At 34.0% G+C, this 23,217-nt stretch overlaps 2 protein-coding genes across 6 annotated transcripts in view; one reads left to right on the top strand and one right to left on the bottom strand.

Annotated features, from left to right (window-relative positions):
• Positions 1 to 804: 804 nt before the first annotated feature.
• LOC149413723 (transmembrane 7 superfamily member 3-like) lies at positions 805 to 20,761 on the bottom strand. Of its 2 annotated transcripts, XM_089644784.1 has the most exons (9): positions 20,290 to 20,761; positions 18,399 to 18,725; positions 16,856 to 17,118; positions 15,059 to 15,212; positions 13,571 to 13,738; positions 8,669 to 8,830; positions 6,441 to 6,593; positions 5,725 to 5,985; positions 805 to 2,628 (listed from the first exon to the last, which is right to left on the bottom strand). In XM_089644784.1, the coding sequence occupies exons 1-9, from the start codon at positions 20,396 to 20,398 to the stop codon at positions 2,306 to 2,308; spliced, it is 1,920 nt and encodes a 639-aa protein (XP_089500910.1). In that variant the 5' UTR covers positions 20,399 to 20,761; the 3' UTR covers positions 805 to 2,305. The 2 variants fall into 2 exon arrangements, with proteins under 2 accessions (XP_089500910.1, XP_089500911.1); XM_089644785.1 differs by lacking the exon at positions 8,669 to 8,830.
• An 83-nt stretch (positions 20,762 to 20,844) lies between these two features.
• LOC149413720 (uncharacterized) overlaps positions 20,845 to 23,217 on the top strand; it is a 210,177-nt gene continuing 207,804 nt past the window's right edge. For all 4 annotated transcript variants that reach the window (XR_016304190.1, XM_089644517.1, XM_089644516.1 and 1 more), the window contains exon 1: positions 20,845 to 21,067. Coding sequence is in view for 3 of the 4 variants with exons in the window: in XM_089644517.1 (XP_089500643.1) it covers positions 20,964 to 21,067 (104 nt within the window). In the remaining variant the exon portion in view is untranslated. The remainder of the gene's footprint in view (positions 21,068 to 23,217) is intronic.

Raw genomic sequence — 23,217 nt, 5'->3', positions numbered from 1 at the left:
GTACACATCCATGTACAAATAAATTAAATATACTTTTCCCTATAAGAAATCTGTGAAGTACAAAATTACATTTATAAATCATATTATCTTTAATTGTTTCACCTTGTGAGTAAATCATTGTACATAATTGTGTCGACAAACGAAAATGACTTATGTTATATTACGATTCTTTTTTTTTTTACTGAATGATTTGTAAGAAATCATGTTTCACACCTAAACTAAACACAAAAGCCTATAGATATTCTAAAAAATCTGAGTTAAAATTTCTGAGCTAGGACGTATTAACAATGAATTATGTATTACTAAATATTAATATTACATCTATGTTCTCATATATAGAAGTAACATCCCATCATACACAGGACATAAATTTTACGATAAATTACAATATTAAGTAAAAAATCAACTTCAATTCATAGAAAAACAGTGTCACAAAACTAATTTTATTACATTCTGAAAAATTAATTTGTAGATCTGAAATGAAAAAATTATACAAATGGTATAATATGAACAAAACTAAAATTATTATTTACTGCATGGTATTTCTACAAAGATTTTTTAAAGAATTTCAGTGTACATTACATTATGAAAGTTGAAATTAAGATTACAATGTAAATAAACATTTAATTAGTTCATTCTTGCGGAATTGAAATATATTATTATTTAAAACAAAAATTGTAAAAATATTTAAGATTTCTGAAAAATAACATATAATAAACGTGTGATAGGTATATGCTAATAAATTAATTTCATGTGTTATTTTAAGGACTACTGCATAGGTTACTGAAAAATAAAACATTATTATTGATGAAAATATATCTTTTATTTTATAAAATAAACCTAAATGTAACATAAGAGTGTAAGAATCATACCGTATATCGAGCAGACTAGAAAATTATGCTACGTTTAAGCAGGACAAAATTTTTCGCGAGCCGAGCCGAGAATTATGGGAAAGGTACGAAGCAACTGCAAATGGCGTGAAATGCTGCTAGCGGTTGCTTTGTACGTTTCCCGTAATTCGTTGCTCGATTTGCGGAAATTTTGTCTTGTTTATACGCAACCTTTCAACGTTAATAATATACTAGGTGATTGGTGCTTGATGGTAAATAAAACTTAATATTAAAAGTACACAGAAGAGAAGATATGAGCAAGAAATAAAAAGAGATATTTCCTGAAAAGACTGGACTCAAAAGTATCTATTGGAGAACCCGTACCGCCATTGCTATTCAACAGCAATATGGGTGAATTATTCAAGTATCTAATCAATTTCACCCAAAACTTGTATTATTTGTTCCCTTTTTATCACCTAACGATCAATCAACACTAAGTTCACATTCACCTTTTTGGTAGAATCTCTTCTCTGGAAATTTAGGCAGCCATCGCTGAAGCCTAGAGCGATGAGACCTAAATATGGGTAGCCATCATTCCTGTTTTATTTAAATTAACTTTTACTTCACTTACACTTACATTAGACAATACTTAATCTACTTTAAATTATTCATATTACAGAAGATTGTGTGAAATCAAAATCATGCAAGATAATATAAAAAAATGGAATAAAAACAGGGCTAATAGAGTTGCCAGAAAAAAATACAAGAGAAAAATATCTTACCCCAAGCGTAAATAGCTTAGCATAATATGTTAGATTTGTATGAGAGGGGGATTGTATAGAATTCGCGAGGGGTGACTTAACCCCTAAATTCTATTAACAAAAGGGGATTTAAAACATCTATTGCACACTCTACCCCACACTTAAAGTAGGGGTAAGTAGTAAGGTACCTACCCTGACAATTTCATACAATGCATTTTGAATGGCAACAATAAATATTTGACTAAACAAAGCACCGTAGATAATATTACAAATTGGCACTTTTTAAGCCACTGAATAAATAAAAACTCATTTTTTTTAGAGAATAAAAATATATTTTTAACAAGTACTCTTATTATTTTGTATCGATGTAGCTTTGATATATTTATGTTTGTTTTTTATTATTTTGCTCTTCTCTAGTGCGCTCAGAATGCTACTTCCTAATCTTCCTCAACCACTTCTCTTTCATAAACCATACAACATTCTCCAAAAATAGGGATGCCACGGTTTCACTGGCTGATAGAAGAAACTCTTGTGTGGCATAACCAAAAAACATTTATAGTCTATGACGTAAATACGTACTGATTATCACAGTTAGTCATTATGACAGTCAGTCTAGTGATCAAAATTTTAATATTATGTATTATTGGCACTGGGTTTTGAGGCCTTCATTTATAAGTATTAGAGAGTGCGCTACCCACTGGGCTCTGGAGCTCATCACATGTTATCATTGTGTTGTACTTGAGCCTGCATTTGATTATGCGGAACTCCCCTACCCCCGTAATAACCCCCGCCGTATGCTCGTTGGATCTCTTCCTCAGCTGAATCCGTCAATGGAGCCGACGGGTGCTGGTTAGATCCGTACGACTGGACCGGATGTCTGAGGAAAGGATCCTGCTCTGGGTCGTCTCCCCACCGGTCTCGCCTCATGATGAGGGTGGATCCTCGAGACGGGAACAAGGGTCCGTTCTTCGTAAGGTGGTGCTGGCTGACGCAGCCGATTATGATGAGAAACAGCCATACAAGGGTTGCTACTCCATCTGGAAGCAAAATAAATAACAAATGTGAAACATTTCATATATTATTTCATTTTAAATTTTGGCATAACTTATAAAAATGTGTAAACAATATATGTTTATTGGAGGATCACTTTAAAGCCATCAAACCAGTATCCAGAGCAGTTGCCTCGTTAGTGAAAGATCCCAATATACTACTAGTGTCTTAAAAGAAATGTATATGCACATGATAAAACCAATACCACTGATTACTGTGATTAATTTTTGGGTTGTTGTGCCGTGTTGTACTTCCTCCTTTAGCCAATGTTTCGGACAGCATTACAGTATCCATCATCAGGGCAGATGTGCAGATTATGGAGAAGTGTGTTTATGTACATATGTGGAAGTGATACCGAGTTGGGCGCGTCAATTCTCTTAGGGCCGGTATTTCAGTACAATAATTAGCTAAATTAATTGATTTTTGATATTTAGTTTTGGTGCAGTTATCAAGTACCAGATACCAAGAATTATTAACTGTATCAATACCACTAAAGGCTTTCATTTTATAATCTCTTTCTCATAAATGAGTTATGTAACAGAAAGAGAGGTTACACAACAAGATCGGTTGTGCCGAGTGGTCCAATGCGTTGGGTTCGCACTTTGGTGTCGCGGGTTCATTCTTCTGCTATTGTAATACTAAAAGTCCCTGTTAAAACTAGCACTGGCGAAATCTTCAACAACCCTAACATCATGTCAATTAAACAACTGTATTCTGAAACAATACTCCTTTACATTCATAAATACTAAACACAAGAAATAATAACTAACATGTATATTAGAACAATGATATATAACACCCATAGTGGACTAGATAGCTAACCTGGCGGCCATTGCCGTAGGAATTTGAAGCCATCTTGTAAGAGTCAGATCACGGCGGGAATTCAAAATACATGCATTCTATCGTACATTAAGAACATATTTGTTAAAACATCTCTTTATGAAATGTATACTATATTTCTAATTAAATATTGAGTAAATGATTATTAAATAAATAAATGGATTATTAACAGACTCACGGAATGTGTGACAAAGGGCTTTTCTAATTATGGTTTTAATACATACCGCACCATCATTTTAGGACTCAACCTTTGCCAAATATATTAAAATAAGTTATTGTGAAAGAAAAAGGACTGGATTTGACAAAAATTTGATTGGGAATTGGGAAAAGAGAAAAAAATGACGTATTATATTCTAACAGGATAGGCTCCTGGGTTTTTATTAGAAACTAGAATATGTACACTCATTTTTCAAAGCAACACAACTAAGCATAACAAACACTGTTTTGAATTGTAACAATAATTATTTTATAAGCAATAATTATTAGCCTGAAACACTCATCCACATTGAAAAATCTCCTGATAAAAGATACATGACACCAACGGGACACGTGTCCTTTCGATTTCCGGTCGACAGCTCTGACCACTGAGCTATGGCGGCTTATCTCTTATCCGCGAAATAATTCAATATATACTAGTGTTTCATTCAACAATTACTGCTTGTTATATTTTTTCACCTGAAAACAACCAATTTTATTTTATTTGTTGCGTTGGCGTCATGTATCTTTTATCAGGAGATTTTTCAATGCGGATGAGTGTTTCAGGCTAATAATTATTGCTTATTAAATAATTGTTACCCTTTGTGCTATGCATAAAAAATCTTGTCTTAAACATTAGTTTACCAAAAAAAATACTGTTTTCAATGATTTCTGCTTTTACGTTGTGCTTAGAAAGTTTACAATGGGATAAGACAATATGCTGCAATAACGTATATATGTAGTCACATAAGACATAGGCCTAGTCATAGTCATATAGTTACAGGTTTAAGACTGGTAACGTAAATAAATCAGGATTTACAGATGTATTGTAATAATTGATAGGGAGTGACTTTCTTAGGCAAACATAAGTTACCGCTCACATTAAATATTGGAATACTGTTAGGCCTATATCAGTCTTTGCCTAAAATTAATGTAAATAAAACATTATACAGTACATATAGATCTTATAAATATAAACATATCAATGTAGATAAAAAATTGTAGGCAATATTACCTAAGCAATTGGAACCTGATTATATTAAAAGAGGTGAATTTGCACATAGACCTACATTTGCTTCATAAAGACTTGTTCAGAGCAGACAATTTTCAAAATGAAATCCTTTGAATAAAATCAAAGGCGGCTTTGCGGCCAGCACCTAGGCACTAGGCGCTTCTTGACCGACACCGATGTTTGTGGCTACATCTGGTCCAGCTTAGCCGGCAACATGGTGGTCCGCTTGACAACAGGTCTCCAATCCTAAATATTTAATTAAACTTGATAAACCCATTCTCCATTGTACACAAATCACGGCTGACCTTTACAAGATGGCGGATGGGCTCTTCAAATCACTACGGGCGCTGCTATACGGGAGGTAGGGTGATTGGCGATCTAGTCCACTATGGGTGTTATATATCATTGTATTAGAAACACTAGAACTTAGGGTCAAAAACATATCCAACACGTAACTACGAATACCATTTGGACAAAAAGCTTCTTTTACAATTTTTTTTTTGTTTTTAGTTTCAATTGCCAAGTTTGTACACAATGTAGGTATAAAGTATAATATAAGTATAAATTAATTTTTTTTGAAAACTAGGGTTTCCTGTTCTGAGGAGGAATGTAGTTTTTAAACTTCTGTATTTAGTTTCGTGTTATCTTTACACCGTCTTCATAATTTTTGTAAGTTGAATATCACTTTGTTCTCTTAGCCATGTTTTTACTTTTGTTTTAAATATATTCATTTCCGTTATTTTTTTTTGTTTGATTTGGTTGTATGATTTGTTTTGTATAATTTCGTAGCATAGAATTTAATATTTCTCTGTCCAAAAGATGAATTCAAACTATGGTATTAAACTCTACAGCAAAATCCCACTCTCATTCAAAAATCACTATAATTTAAATCTCAAATAAAAAGTCGGACACTAAATATAGGGAGATCAGAAATAGAAAAAACTGACATCAAATGGGAGTAGGGAGAATCAAAACATTGTCAAATTATTTGTAACCCGGGAATTTTAGTTACTTTAAAAAAATTATGCATAGGTACCTCTCCATTGATAAGGTGGGTCAATTACGGCGTCATTGAAATTCTTAACTGCAGCTCTTCTGATGAGGTTAATGAACATGTATCTTAGGTAGGATCCAAGTAATAGCTCAATGGCAATCAGGGCCACAAAGGATCCGAGGATGGCGCAGGCCAGGATGTTGGAGCGATACGTCAGTGGCATTATGCAAGTCATGCCAATTAAGGTGACCATCAGAAAATAGGCCCAGAAGTTTATATTGTTCTGAAGCAGTTGGTAGCCATCTGAAATGAATTAAAATTAATTAATAATATTGCCACAGGCAACAAATTTCTAATTATGTCTCATGTACTACTAAAACTCACAAACGGTGAGCTCTGGCGTTATGAGATTTGCACAGCTCTTTCTGACTGGGGTTTCAATATTAACGCACCTAATTTTAGCTCGAAATATTACTTGCAGCGTGTGCTATGGAGCTTCGAAATACATAAGATGCCACACTTTTATACCAAATTTTTCAATAAATTGTTCAATAAGAAAATTAAAGGGTTGTATTCGGACTAAATTGTGCAGATAAACAACTACTGGTCTTAATAATAAGTTGAATAATCTGTTTGAGCAAAATCTCTTGACTGGTGTTCTATGGTTAAATTTGCACAACTTTTTTTGGCAGAAATTTTTAAAAGCTAATAGCTAATTAGTGACAATTTAATATTCATATGAATTGTTTTAATGTTACCTGGCAGGCCATAATAAACGATTGTGGAAACTTGGAATCCAATACAAAATGATGCAAGCACAATAGCAGCTAGTCCAATTCCAAAAATCCTGAGGCATAGCAGCCAAGTCAAGCTGCTCAACACTCCAGCAATTACGGCGATAGTAAAAATAACTAAAAAAAAAAAAAAAATTGATGCAGTTTCATTCATGAAGCAACACTGTTTAGTGAAATTTGACAATCAAGTACTTAGGTTTGGTTGTTTGAACCGAGTCACTTTTGACCAACGATTATCGCGATTTTGAATTTTTAACATTTGAAAGAAAATCATGATTCGCAGATTATTGGCCCGATTCAGCGTTTTATTAAATTTTTGTCAGTCATCAAGTAGGTATTACGGTTGTACTGTTATGCTTGACGGGGTTGCAAACATCTCAAACTTACAACTAATTGTACCTGAAATTAGTTGTAAGTTTGAGATGTAATCACTTTTAAACTGAACATTCAAGTACAATTTTACAAAATTATGTTAGTCCCAAGTAAAATATGTTAATAATATATTATTTAAAAAGAATTTTCCAATGAATATGTTAATAATAATTAAAGACACTGCATGAAAAATGATGAAATGTGTTGTGAAACGAGCATCGAAGTGTAAATCAAAATGTGTAATCTGCACAGTAATAAACAATACACATACCATTTGATGACCACCATCAAATTGACGAACTGTGAAAAAAAACAGTTAAGCTGCTGCCACACGCAAAGCTCACATCAAAAGTTAATGTACAGCGCATCATCTTTTCTACCGACACACGACGCTATCAAATATTTCTTCCTATGGTAGGAGAGGGGGTCAGTTGAATTCGAGAGCGGCCGAGGAACATAATTTCATCTGTCAAAGTGACAACTTTACTTACTGACAGCTTGAGCACGTTTTCGAAATGGATGATACTTGTCGCCTATTGCTGGATCTGTTGGACAGCTCATCCTCAGATGATGATGCCGCCAACTATATAATAATAAATGCTATTTACAAACTTTTTAGATTTTAAAAATCTGCGCGTAAATAGCGCATTTTCACATAACCTGACATAACCTCTCCGTCGAATCAGGAAATTCGCAGTTCGCACGCCGATCGACGAAAGCGACATATAATAAATTATTGTAAAATAAGCTCACGTCGATTTCCAAAAATGTCGAAGGTAAAGGCGGCAAGGACCAACACCAGGGCAGGGAACGAGAAGAGAGCACGAGAGCTGACGAGAGCAAACCAGATTACCCAGGAAAACAATCAACAAACGAACAAAGTAGAAGCTTCTCTATGTAGGTATCAGGCCGTCCAACTTTCTCAAAAAACCGAATGATATTACCATATAAACATACTGAGTTAAAAATATGATTAATTTTGAAAGGGCGAAAATTTGTTTACTTCAAATTCAAATATTGATTATATTTATATTTTAATAATATGTTAAGTATGTTTGCCAAATAAAGTTTTTTTTTATGTTTCTAAATTTACTAGCACACATGACGATATGAGCTAACATAATAAATAAGAAATGCATTATTAGGCTGCTTATGTCATGGCTGTCAAAGGGAACACGGAACTTAGTTGGTAGCTCCGTAATTAAAATGACCCCCTCTCCTTTTTACGGCGGAGAGGGGGACGCATAACTTTTCAAATATCGCGTCGGGAGCGGTTACGTAAAATAAATTCGGTTAGCGAAGTTCAAAACCACACTTATAGCGCTTTATCTTTTTACGTGTGTCGGGTCTGTATGGGATTGTATGGCGAGCGCTATTGTGCTTTATATTATCTGTTGATGTGAGCTTTGCGTGTGGCAGCAGCTTTACTATAAACTCTATTTCTTTGACCGTTTTAATTATGATTAGCTGTCAAGCACAACAGTAATGTAGTTATGCTTTTCAGCTTATCACAAATTGATCAAAAGCTTGGAATCGGCATTTAATGGGGACCGTTCGAATGTCTGTTCATAATTTGATTAAGATTAGAAAACTGTTTTACCGACAGACCAAAATGGCGGATTTAAGTGATGATTATATTGAAGAATCATTGATTTTTCGTGCAATATCTTAAATTACAAGTAATTTATTACATAAATTAATTGACTGAAGTAATTAATTTAAGCAATTTATTACATAAATTAATTGACTGCAGTAATCAATATAAGTAATTTATTACATAAATTAATTGACCATCACCGCAAATGTGTATGAAGCCTCACCTGTGAAGGGAAGATCAACTACCATGTAAAGAATCACGTACGTAAAGACGCAATTACACAGAAATCCTAGCTTGCTCAGCCAGTCGATCAGCACGTAAAAGAGGAAATATATTATAACCGACAATGCTACTAGGCCAAAAAGGACATTTAACCAAGTAGCCACTAGAAAAAAGGAAAAATGAATGACCTTAATTATGAATGAATAAGTAGTTATTTCAAAACAAAATTAAAAGTATATTTTATATAAATAGACGTAAATATTTTTTATAAAAAAATCGACAGTTTTTTTTTAAAATACTTTTTTGTTTTGTTTTAGTGAATGAATGAATGAAAATCTTGGAAGTGGAAATTAACGCACTTCCAGATAGACTCGTTGTCGATGACAATGCATTCTATCAGCTTTTGGTGGCAATCACGCATACACACCTGAACATATACGCATTTCTCTGAAATTGGATGACATTACAGCAGTTAATAAACTAAATAAATGACTCAGTTATTAGCGCGGTTGACTCCAGTCCCTGGGGAGGAAGGTTAAATCCTCAGTCAAAACAAAAATATATATTTTTAAATACATCCATTAATAAAAATCAATGTATTTAGACAAAAAAATATATTTTTTATATAATATTTTTTTATAATTAAGTTAAAATCAGTTTATGGAACATACATACCTTACTTAAGATGTTACTATACTACAATAAAAATTAACACTCGTTAATTTTTAATATATAATGCAAAACAAAATATTAATTGGTAATTTGTTATTTTTAATAAATTACTTACGGTGAGAAATTCTAGGTCAGGTTGGGTGTGTCATTGCATGTTATATTGTGAGGTTAAAATAAAACTATATTAATTTATTTTGTCAAATATGATCAAATAAAAGCCATGCAAGTTAGCCATTAGTAATCCCGCATTCTGTGTTTCACTTTTAGTTGTGAACTTTTATTTAACAAGATTTCCAACTAATAACTTCAACTTTGTTGAAAGAGATTTCGCACTTGCCAATATGCTTTCAAGTGTCATTCAACAGGGAGTTGATAAACCAAAACTGAAACGTCTGAACGAGGCACAAGGCAAATTGGTAAATATTTGGGATCGCTGGCTACTCTTAATACAATAAAAAAAACCTTAATTTAAAAGGCAACTATCTGCGTTTGGGAAATATTTAATTTAAATATTCTAATTTTTAATTATGCAAAATGAAAATTCGCTTTCGCTGCATGGGATGACAACCATTTCCAATAATTTCTGATATTTTGAAATGTGGGTATCGAATATTAAGTGCATATTAGGTAAGCACTATTTTGGAGGAAATAAAATTAGGGTATTTGGAAAGTTTTTAACAATTTTTTAATAATAAAGTTAAAAAACCTAACCTAACCTACCTTATACTAACCTAACCTATACTAATCTAAATTATACTAACCTAACCTATACTAACCTAAACTATACTAACCTAACTTACCTTATACTAACCTAACCAATACTAACCTAACCTATACTAACCTAACCTATACTAACCTAACCTACCTTATACTAACCTAACCTAACCTATAGTACCCTATCATATCCCAACCTAACCTTTATAAACCTAACCTATACTAACCTAGCCTAGCCTAGCCCAACCTAACCTAACCTAACCTAACCTAACCTAACCTAACCTAACCTAACCTAACCTAACCTAACCTAACCTAACCTAACCTAACCTAATCTAACCTAGCCTAGCCTAGCCTAACCTTTATTTTTTTTATTATTTATTTATTTTATGTCCAGAGGTCTGCCACAATGGTAGCTACATAATTTGCACAGAGTAAACGGTAATAACTAATAAAGTTTCTTGTAGTCACTCGCATTGTATCAGGAATACCAACATAAGAAAATAGTTCACTTTTATAGTATTTAAGAATTAAAAGGTTTTATTTAAAAATAAATCTTACTAAGCGTAACCAGCGATCCCGAATAATTACTGGCAAATTAATAACCAGAAATAAAAATAATTGTTAATTCAAACATAGTTTAGAAAGGGACAGAAAATAGCAATTAATTATGTTCAATAGAAGAAATCCAAAAGTGACAGGAGGACCCTCAAAATTCCCACCCACCAATCTATATAATTCACAAGAAATCTTTAGGACGTGTTGAACCACTATAACTTTCCGTTCTTTCCAAACCCATCCCTTCCCCACAAGATAACAATACATATTATATGTTTTAATGATATTCCCACCATAAATCTAGGTTAGTTAACCAGAAAACAAACCTACCATTGACCAGGTTTTATTATGCTTTATGGGATGGGAAAAGGAGATAGGGGTGGTTTAATAAATCTCACATAGACAGTGACCTTCATCTTGTTTCGAAGGTCAAGTGTGCAGAATTTCATCAATCCCGGAATAAAACTGTAGATTTGTATAAAACACAAACCCAACCACAGAAGCTCGTTGGTTTGAGATTGTGGTTGGGTTGATAGCTTATGCGTAGGATAACATATATTTTCGAATAATGATTTACAATTTATTTATTACCTAGCTGAACTTCCAGGCGTAGTTAGGGCTATACACAGATATCAGACTATACAGTGAAGTTCCTCTTGTTTTGAAGGTGTGCAAAATTCTCGGCATAAAACTGTAGATTTGCATAAAAAACAAAGCCACATGCGGCATGCCACACCGGGCAATTCTACTTTACATAGGTATATAATATATAAATAGTCCCTAGTGTTTATCGGGCTTTATGCAGAATTTTTCAAAATCAGATGTAAACTCTAAGGACGGGTTGTTTCGGAGAATTTGAACAATTCATCAAATTTCAACGTTCATTTCCGGGTTCTGTGAAAATCCTATTCAAGTTCTGTTATTATATCATTATGGGCTAGTTGTTTGACAAAACTGAAATTAAAACAGAACTTTAAAAAATCTCTCACAGAGCTTGAAAATGAACGTTGAAATTTGATGAATTGTTCAAATTCTCCGAAACAACCCGTCCTAAGTTTGAATATCAAATGTTCAAAAATTCATCGAGTAGCATCTAATTTCCGCTTTAAGGGATGGGGGAAGTTTTGCGAAATCTCAAGTACACAGTAACCTCTTTCTTGGTTAGAAGGCCGAGTGTGGCAAATTTATTTGTTAATATAAATTATCCTATCGATAAGCTATCAAAAGGATGATGAAATACCCCTTTGTATGATAAAGGGTGGGGGGGGGGTTGTCAAAAAGTAGAAGACGAGCCACTCACATTTTACTTCATTTGGATGACGTAATATAGATTGCCCCCACAGACATATGAATATTAATAGACTAGAACTTAAAGGTGAGGGGTAAAATCAACATTTGGGGAACGTAGAGGGGAAAGCTGACTGTGATTCGTCAATAAATCAATCTGAAAGTATATAGGCATCTCGCATTATAATATCACCATTTAGTTCTTAAAAGTAAAATCTGCTTTTGAATGAATAGACATTTTTACATGGGAGCGCAAAATTACTCGCCACGTTATGAACAAATATGCGAAGTCCAAATTTTGTTTACGTAATTAGTTAAGACACTTTTATAAATGTTTCATAATTTACTTCCCAGTAAACAACGATGACCACACTTGAGAATCGCTACATTCGACCAATTTTGGAGGGTTGTCACAACCGCTCTGTTCCTATTAATAATAAAATAATTAAATCTTTAAGAAAATATATAACATTTCACTTTTAAGAAGATAATAGAAAAGTAAAACAACTAAAAAAACAAATGAAATTATATACACACAGATTTTACCAGCGATTCCTAAGAGTATTTGGACTAAAAATTTGGACATCATTTTGCCGTCCGATGACACTTTTTCAATTAAAAACAAAAAACGTGATTTTCTATCACACATCGCCACTCAGTATAACCTAGCGCATTACGTGATATGCACTCGTTCTCGTTCCAGCAGTACCGTACATAGGAAACAAGCGTGTACCTAATACGTGGTCCGTTGCGACGTGTGATAGTATGATCCAAAGATGTGGCGACGTGCGATATAATATAATATTTTTAATTTTAATAGATAAAAAATATCATCAGACAGCATAATAACACATACATTTTTCATTCCAAACATGCTCACTGTATCATATACTTCCATACATACAAATTTTTCACAATTGATAACCAACCATTTATCCTATATTAAGTGTTGTTTATGAGTTGTGTAAAATTCAAAACTCGTTTAGTATTAACGCCATTAAAGTGGAATAAATTTTAAAATTATTGGTTTATTATCCTTTACTAATACGACGGAGTTCCAGCAAGATATAACAGATGAAAAAATAGAAGTTCCAAATGATACGATTATGAATTTTATCAAAGCGCAAAAGGCGAAGGCACATCCCTGATTCTTATGCAAACGGCTTTGTATTTTGCGTCTAGATGTATCTCGTTGTGATAGTATATGTTTCTACAACTGATCCATATTATACAATGTGAATAAGCTTAAAATAAAGTAAAATAATGCTTACATGTGGAATGTAATACGACAATTGGGTTTATTCTCTTTTTCCCATCTATTTTTACAAGTTTTCATAGCACAAGCCACCATTTTGCCGTGTTATTTCGTAAAATGAACCGATGATGCCTCGACCATAGCTCGACGCTAGTTCGCACAAGAATGATGACGTCACATATTCTAGATTCAAGGGAGGCCATACGCGAGCCCAGCCGGCTCCAATGGAACCGGTATGAGGAGTGGGGAATAATACGCTTTTAATCACTTAGGGCAGGTCAACTAATATTCATATGTCTATGATTGCCCCTTATTTTCAAATTTAATTTGAAAATTTCAAAATTTTTTTGAGGTTTTATAAACAACCTCTAGATAAGTACATATATAAATTAAATAATAAAAATAAAAATAAATATTTACCTTCTATTGGCTCAGTTACGAAGTTGCTGGTTATAATAAATGTTACCATCGAACATGACACAAATCCAAGAATCAGTATTTCAATGCTGAAGTAATAGTGTCCACATACACACAGAAAAAGGCCTAGGAGCGATAATAATGGAAAGAGAATTTTCATGTACAGCGGAACTGAAAAAAAAAAAAATTAAATACTTGCAATGATTTTCAAATATATTTGATACATACTGATGCAAGTATTATTATCATTTTACAAACATGTCCCATCATTAGTGATTATGTAAGCCAAGTCATAAGTCACTGAGTCATTTGGTAGGTCAAAAAATGCTCACGATAGCTTTCTGATATCAAAGTTGAAAGGTTCAATGATAATGTTATAATTAGCAAATTATTATAATTTTTTGGGTCATTGCATTTTTAAAACACAAAATTCGTAATTTTTTATTTCTTGAATGTTAGTAGAATAAAGATTAAAAATATTTTTAAATCTTCTTTGTCCAGCTTTGGCTTCTTCCGTATTTCTCCGCTTATGCCAAATCCGATACCAGCATTTCTCTTCAGGTCATCAGCCCATCTTATCTGCGGGAGACCTCTGTTTCTCTCTGGTGTTATTGTGATTCCAGTATTTGTTAGTTGTGCTACATGCATTGTTCCACTTGGGCGTGGACTGTAATATCCGCTCCCTTTGCCTTGCAAGGAAATACCTAGCATGGCTGTTGGTAGATTGTCACAATATTCTTGAAGAGAGTTTATAAAGAAAAATATTCGAAAGTGTTAAGGTATCATTTTGATTTTGAGGTTAAGGCAAGTTTTCTAAAGGGTTTTCTTTTTCTGATTTCAGAACCTTAAAACTTATTTACCCTGTCATCGCATATCGGTAGTTAACCCTGAATGCGGATGTTACATACCTATACAGGGTGTCCGGAAACTCGTAGTACAAGCGGGAAACTGGTGAATCTACATCACATTTGGAGTCGATTTTGTAGTATTTTTTTTATTTATTTGAGCTTTCGTTATCGAGTAAATCGAGTTTGGAGTTGATTTTTTTTTTATTATTTTTTTTTTTTTTTAAATCAAATTCTTTAAATTATTACTGAAGATCAAAGTACCCAACTAATTAAAACTATTTGAAAGTAAAACAAATGAAGAAACTCGGATTTGAAGCATTATTTTGAAATCACCCTTCATTTAACCCGGTGTAATCATAAAATATTTCTGCTCTGCAGGGTCAAAACATCTGTTATTCAACCCTAAACACCAGAAAAAACTTTAACCCTAAAATAGCCGAAAAATATTTTTTTTGGTTTTTTTTTTTTTTTTTGAAAATGCTCAAATCAAAAAACTTTATGTTTTTTTGGGTTCCCCATGTGGTGTATATTCTCCAGTTTCCCGCTTGTACTACGAGTTTCCGGACACCGTGTATATGTGATTCAACAAGTTTTACTGAAAATATTTTATGTCAACATGTGCCAAGTGATGAAAGAGACTTACTGTGGCCACCGTAGATGGACGACGCGTACGAGTGATTGGGAACGTAAGCAGAGCTAAAACCCCCTTTGGTGGCAATAACACCATAGACAGAGCCTATCCCGTGGTATACACTGAATAGCCTCCTCATCTGGACAATGCCGGAAGGTCGTGGAACCTAAAAGAGAAATCAACGATGTACTAAAAAACAAAGGAAGAAATTGGATTTATTTATTTTTAAATGCTAAATCCACAAGTCAAATGATGGCAGTCGTATATCATATGTTAGGAAATTTTAGCTTAATTGACTGAGGGTAGCAAATTCCTGTTTTAATTCGACCGTTTGACATTTCGCCTGTCTGTATAAATATGTTTGTACATTCCGTTTCCGGTTCAAGATGGTGGATGTGTTAGCTACTGCCTTTTTATCCCACCAGAGATTGTGTGAATGTGAATCCTTTTACGAGCTATCAAATCGTAATACTCATCAATATGGTACATACATGTCTGAAGAAAGTTTGAAAAAAGAATTGTCATTGAGATTGAGTGATGTTTCTTTGGAAAAATTGTATAATTCCTTATTTGAAAAAAAAAAATTACATACAATATTATATTAAAGTTTATAAGTATTTGGGTACCCTTTTAAGTACCTACATTGAAAATCTTTCGATTTCAGAGTTGGTTTTGATTTATTAAATAATAGAAAATTAGAAACATACTTTTTTGGACGCAAGGTCTTCAGTTCACAGAAGTAAGTACTAGTAGGAAAGGCAGGTTCAGGGGGGTATAACTCCGAGAAAAAAGTGGGTCAGAAAAAAAGACACGGTAAATCTCTATGGCTGTGTATCTGTGACGTATATTTTCCACAAACCAGTGCGAACTTCATGCATGTTTATAGGTTTTATGTCAAAACATGAAAATGTCAAAAAATGTTAAGTGCGATGTGAAAGGATGTACGGACAATACATCGATTCGACATCGGTTTCCGAGTTTTAAGGAGTACCCTAGTCTTTTTCGCAAATGGTCAATACGGATTGATAGATTAGAATTTATTACGAAATACAAAAATCTTCTGTGTTTTTCATTTTTCTGTTAAAAGCAGAGAAATATCAAAATTCGTTACTGTCGTAAAAAAACATTTCATATTTGATAATCTTATAAATGTTCTTCCTTTATTTAAAGGATTTTAAGTCATTTTAGTTTATTTTTACGACAGGTTGATTGTTCATCTCAGAACAAAATTTTAGGCTAGTGAATGGGATTGGCTTCGAATGAGAATTATATTGTCTATGGTTACGCCTTTTTTATAGTTTCTATCCTAGTCGATGGTGAGTATGTGTAGTAGTGACGTATATTTTTCAGTTACAGACTTTTATCTATGGCAAACATTAGGACCCATGGGCTCAGTACTAAAAACCCGAAGATATTGATCTAGTGAGTGGTTCATTTATGGGCAGGTTGGTAAATGTTAGGTTATGTAACTGTTAGGTTTAAATCATTCAGGTTCAATAAGGATACTTTATGTTAGTAAACTGTGGAGGTTAATCAATAGGTTAACAGTTGGGTGGAAAAGAATTAGCTTAGAAACTGTAGGGTATAAACATTTTAGGTTAGTTGGTTGGGTTAGGAAATTTTAGATTAATAAATGCTGAAATGGTAAATTTTAGGTTAGTTATTGCAGGGATATATTGGAATTTGTTATGCTATACGACTTATGACAAATCAGGAATTGTTAGGTTAGGTTAACTTTTTCAAACCCAATTCTTTACAGTTCATGTCAAAGACCAAGTAAGTTTAAATAAGTTTAAAAAAAAAACTTGCCTTTCTTCCATTTTCCAGTATGCCCTCAACGGTAATCATGCTCTTTATCATGTCAAAGTACGTCTCGTTGGTGAGGTCCGATTCAGGCATAAACATGTGGTAAAAGTCGTGCGTGATTGACTGTGAGTCTGCGTAACAGTCCTCCTTGGTAGAGATCCTGGCTGGAGCTGCCTCCAGGTTGATCAGGTTAAAGTCCTCGCTGACTGAGAGATACGGAGCGTTGTTGACGTGGAACTCCATGTTGCAGCCACCCGGTATTGGAGCTTGAAGAAATATCAGATGTACATTTTAATGGTAGATGACAGATGATACAGCATTTTTTGAATCTCAACAAATTTTATATCTAACCTGTTTTTTCTTATTTAAAACTTTTGGTTCATAGGAACAGTTTTAACATACAGGTAATAAAAACGAAAACACCAAAAAAATACAGGGAAATACAAAATGTCAGAATCTCAATTATTATCTAAACTAACCTAACCCAACTAAAATTCAATTTGGGAGGCGGTTTGGGTGCCGCGTGGATAACAGTCTCCCCAAGTGGTTCGCAACATTTGGTGATTTAGCAGGGGTGCCCGAGTTCATTGGGTGAGGTGTGTTCAGTATGCGCCTGCCCACCAGCTGTGCGGCATGTCAGATCGGGAGAGGCTGGTTTGGGGAGACCCTTTGACCTCTCCAACTGGTATCTCAACCCATCACCTTGCGCCACAGTGGGAGGGATATATTCATTGCCCTTCACTCCTGGACGCACCAACCCCTGAGGTAAATTATTTTCTTCAGGGCCTCATGTGTGGGATTATCCTAACTTAACTATATCTAATCTAACACCTAACCTGATATACCTTACTTAACTTAATAATTAATTAATACCTAACCTAACTAAATTGATGACCTATAAATATTGAATACTTCCCAACTTTTCTCTTTCTTATCTCCTACCCCTCCCCACTTCCTTCAGCCTCAAAACATATGTCAATTTGAGGAAGGCATAGTCCTACTGGCTCCAGGTAATTAGGTCATCTGTGCAGGTAATGATGAATAAACACGTTTTTCGAGATTTTACCAACTATACTCACACTTACAATACAAATATATGCACTTACATATATGTTAAAATATATCAATATATTTTTTTTACATATTTATTATGAATATTCAATTTACAAAAACCAAAAAAAAAATAAAATAAAAATTAAAACTTATAAAAAATTAAAACTTTCTTCTACAACACATAAATACTTGTCACACCTATACATAATCACGTAAACACCTCAGCACAGGTTCTCCTAGTGAGGTGTTCACGAAACATACAATATTACTCACATACAGTTTCACCTTCTCAAACCTACCTTACACACAACATATTATAGTTATAAGTTTGAAATATATCATGTAAAAATATAAATAATTATGTGAACACTGTAAAGGGTTCAAATCCTGCAGCAGAAACCAATATTGTCTCTTCACAGCATTGGTTATACTAAACTTATCAATAGGATCTCCGTTATAAAAATAATATTAGTGATAAAATAAAATAAAATACCTTCAACTGTGTATGCGTGGATAGAAAAATAGATATTAAATGACGTATCCACATTGCCACTATGTATGCAAAATATTTTTGTGTCATTGTTTTCATATACAAGTCCCAAGTTAGTACCGTTCACATGGTTCGCTATGGTTAATTTAGGGCTGTATGACACGGTTATGTTGTGCTTGTACGAATGTGCTTGCATCACCAGGAATTTGATTAAAGGAGAAACCCCAACGATTTGTAGAATCACTGAAGAAACATCGTCCAGCTGCATCATCTTCGAATACACTTCAGAGTTGGTAGAAGTAGGTAAGCGGCCTGAAATATCGACCACATCTGAAACAAAAATACAGTATAAGTACTTCATCTTGTATTGCAGTCTTATTGCTAACGATCGCTACCCAAAACATTCCAAAAGCCCCAATGAACGAATCTCTTCTACTTTTCATGACCCTGCGCGGCATGGAGAGCCGCAGACACTGTTGTTCCGGACTCCTGTGATACTAGACCAGTCCAACGCATCTGTGATCTCCAGCATTCCACTTTGCCAGTGACAAAGGGCTTCAGTAAATATCCAGATATGCTGGACATCCTTAATATGCAAAATTTATTTTTAACGGTGAAATCAATTGTCAAATGAAATCAAATTTAATTGTGAATCAGTTTAATAACAATGAAGAGTATCTATTTCAATCTCCTGAGAAGTAAAAATTTCATCGAAATTAATATAAATGGATAATTTAACATCTTTCGTTCACACCATGTTATGACGTATGAAAATAGGATAGGAGCTGGAAGCAACCATGTAACCTTATTTTCAGCATCAGGAGGGTTTGAGAAAGCTTTGAATAAGTTGTACATTAACCACCGTAGAACGCACATGGAAATAACCAGACTATGCGCAGAAAAGTAAAGTTCGCTAAAATAAGGCAGAAGTTTGCAGCACTGTTCGTAGTGGGACTTTTCTGCGCAGGATCTTAAACGAATCGCCTGTCATAGCGACGTTCAAATTGAGTGAGGTAGGTAATTTATAACACATTTGTAAAAGTGTTACTAAATAGTGTAACAAAATATATTTTGGAAACAAGCCCAAACTTTTGTTTACCCGATTTGGGTTACGTAGTAAAATTTTTTACACAGTATGCAATTTGCGTGCCATTGTAAAAAGGGCGTAGTAATTCATAGGCAGATTTTATTTTCAGGACCGGTGATATTACAATACGTGTGGCCTGTATACTGTCAGATTCAATTATTGACAAGTCACGTCGCCTCACGCGCTCAAGGAAAATTGATTGTTCACCTGTCCCTGATTGGTTCGTCTATTAATTTGAATGTCTATGAAGGGTAGTTTTTCTTTCTTATTTTTTAATTAAACCCACAGTACCCACATCCTATTTTAGGTTCTGAGGCTCTTAGTTCAAGTTAAATAAAAGAATTTTAATGAATAAATTGTGAAATAGCACAAATTAATCAAGTAAAATTTACTTGCGCATGCCGAGATTTGAACCCAGGACATTCGGCTTGCTAGTCGACAGCCTTTCCTTGACCACGGAGGACATAGAAAAGAAATATAGAAAAAGTACCTATACAACTCTAACTATTCCATCTACAAGGTTAGGAAAATATGTATTGTGTAGGGACGCTTGAAGATATTTGAAAAAAGTCGACATTGCGAAAAGCTGAATCCTATGAGAGTATCAACATAAATAAATGAATGCATCTTTTGTTACAAAATAATTAGAATTGCGTATAAAGCATACAATAATGTACGTATTGCAATCTCAGAACAAAGCCCTGATTTGATGCTTGAAAAACAAAAGGTAAAAGTTTTGACCTGTTTCTTCTTCAAGAACTAGATTAAGTTTGGTGGAATACTCAATTATTGATAGGTACTACTCACAACCAGTGCTGGCAGGTGGCGTATCGATGGCACTCAAAATTTGAACTAAATGCACAAAGCACAACACCAAAAACCACACATTAACTTTTGTTGTTTTCACCCGCACCATGATTAGAAAAGATTTGCAACAAATAAAACAAAATATTATTTCTACTGAACTGAAATGAAAATGCAATCAATGCTCACTGGTGCACACAGAATTCAATAAATATAATATATGCTAGATTGTGTGCCGGTCAATGACGACATTATTATTATCGCAAGTTTGTTGATAATAATACTTGCATGTTTACATTATTTCGAAGACGCACAGTACCAACACTTCACTACTAATTAAGTTATTTTGCTTTAAAAATAATATCACGTCAAGTTAGTTTCATCCTACGAGTACTGTGGGGACTTCCCAGATGATAAAATTGAGTTTATTTTGAAATAAAAAGTGCGCTGTACGTATACGTGGTTTGTTTGGCGCTGTCAGTGTCAGTAGTAAATACTACGAACAGCTGCTATGTTCACGCCAATGAAATGTATTGAGTTGTTAGTTCGCGTCGCGCCGCCAGGGCGCATGACAATCTAAACATGGCGCTGTCGATCGATGGTGTGGTAGTGTAACCGAGTTGTAAATCTACGATGGATATTGTGATATTTGTGAAGTGATCAAATACAAATGGGCCATGGGAAAGGATCAAGAATTACTGGAGGCCGCCCGAAACGGCAACGTGGCGGTTGTAGAGAAAATACTGAACCAGAGAGCTAAAAGGAGTGGTCCTCTAGCCAGGTGGGTGTATCATAATTTTAATTGAAATATCCAGACACTTGTTATTATTCATGTTTTCTACGAAACGGGGCCTTAATATTGCTTTCCCAACTACTATTAACCTTCACAGATTTCATGAACTCCCAAATATATCTCATTTGTATAAAACTTTGGCGTTATTTGTATTTATTCCCACTCTCGTAAACGAAATTCATTTCTCATCTGACAATCTTATCAGGCCTTATCAATCAAACGATTCGATAAAATTGTTAAGTATCGCTTGTTCCTTCTGTAAACATAATTCCTCCATGTCCCTACTCATTCAATTTAACGTTTTTCTATGATGAAGTGTTTCATCAATATTGACGAACGAAATTTAGATTTTCTCATGTGAAAATGTAAAATTCAACGTTTTAGATTATTCTGACTCGAATAAAACCTTGTATAAACATTATTAGCTACCATTATTAAAGTTTTCACCTTGATATCGATTCCCACAACCTATTTTATTATCTTCTGTTTCTTCTTGTGTCTCTTTACTCGATTTTATCATTCGATGCCCTCCTTTTGCTATAGTACTAACTACTAGAGGTACATATCGAAATATGGGACGGAAAACTGGGAGGAAAATTGCAATGAAAACGATTTTTACTAAAGGAAAACCGCAAACCGAAATTTAATCGTTTTATTTGAAAAATGTGTCATTGTTTACATCGATGTTCAACAAATATTAATTATACCATTGTTGTATTATTGATTATCTTGTGTGGAATGTTAAATATCTTTCGTTAAAAATATTTTGACAGCTGCTGTCAATTTTTCGTAACTTTTTTTGGTAACTTTCTTATTCTTGATCATTTTCTATTGCACCATCTTACGATATTTGGTCGAAGCTCAGGTAATTTCGTAATTCTTCCGGCTGTTTGGGAGGTATTGGGAGAAAATGATTTAATTTGTCAGGTAAATTTACTTTTCTAATCTCTAATATTTATTTTTTCCTACCCTTTGTCTCTTACTATCTTAAATTTAGGTGAAAGGAAGTAAATAAAGCGCCTAGATTGATAATAAATTCACATATCGATATCGATATCGGCCTGCGGTATTTTCAGTTTTTGTAATTATCGCAGTCTGAAATTCCCGGAGCGATTGGGACTACGGGATCTTCAATTTTTTTGTAAATTGTGAAATATTGTGGGGAGGGGAAGGAGATGGAAAGAAAAAGGTTATGAAGTACCTAGCTATCCAGATTTGGTGACCAAACATGACAAAAGCCTTCTCAAGCCATCTCATATTCTGAGTGCTGATCTTTCAAAATGACGATACTTCTCGAATAAGTTTAGATTTTTTTTTGTATCTAGGCCATTGTATCAAATTGTGGGAGAGAGAAGGTGAATTCATATTTTAATTTTATTTAATTGGGCATTTATAATACTTTGTCGATGTGCAAATTTCTTAATTATATTGAAGATTGGCGTCGAATTCAGACGTAGAAGAGATGAGATATTAAAATGAAGCAATTTTAGATAAGGCTTGATAGAAGATAGGGGTTTTATTTACAGAGGGACAATTAAAGAATGTGTGATCTCACTTCTACACCGCAGAAAGTACATATCTGTGGAGTCAAGAAGTGAATTTCTTTTGGGAACCGTGCTATGTCCAATTCAATTCGAAAAAGTGAGGAAATTATTACTATTTCCAAATGAGAAAATTGTTAAAAGGACGGTTTTGATGGGATAGTATCGAGGCAAAGTAGGCTTCCTTGGATTGACTAGCAATGTGCCAAGAGTCTGCACAAACATTGCGGGTTCTGTCTTTGAAGATTTAAAACAATGTCACAAAGAGGGTTCATTAGGGATGAGGGTAACAATTAGGTCGGACGCTCTTTGTTTTGCGAAGGAATTTGCAATATCATTACCCAAGTTGTCAACATGTACAGGATTCCAAATTAGAGTTACAGTTTTCCAGAGCTTCGAATGGAAGCTATCAGGACTCGAATAAAGCATACAAAGTAATCATAAGGATAAAGAATAGAATTAGAAGATTTACATTTTTGAAAGGAATTGGTAGAGTCAGAGCGAACGAAAATTACCTTTCAACCAGCATCGTATTCTGTGCCACACTGTTTACATTTACTGTGTTTTTATGAGCGAATACAAACAACCTCGTTTGTA

This window comes from Hesperophylax consimilis, chromosome 21 (assembly GCF_061612785.1).
Source record: "Hesperophylax consimilis isolate HC1 chromosome 21, BYU_Hcon_1.0, whole genome shotgun sequence".
In the NCBI taxonomy this organism is placed as follows: Eukaryota; Metazoa; Arthropoda; class Insecta; order Trichoptera; family Limnephilidae; genus Hesperophylax; species Hesperophylax consimilis.
The sequence above is the reverse complement of the archived record's forward strand: the minus strand, read 5'-3'. Positions and strand labels throughout refer to the sequence as shown.

Coding starts and splice junctions, on each gene's coding strand:
- LOC149413723 (XM_089644784.1), bottom strand. CDS start 20,398: ATGGTGCGGGTGAAAACAACAAAAGTTAATGTGTGGTTTTTGGTGTTG. Junction 17,119..18,398: donor CCACGCATACACAGTTGAAG/GTATTTTATTTT, acceptor TATTTCTTCAAG/CTCCAATACCGGGTGGCTGC. Junction 5,986..6,440: donor CGTTTATTATGGCCTGCCAG/GTAACATTAAAA, acceptor AATTCATTTCAG/ATGGCTACCAACTGCTTCAG.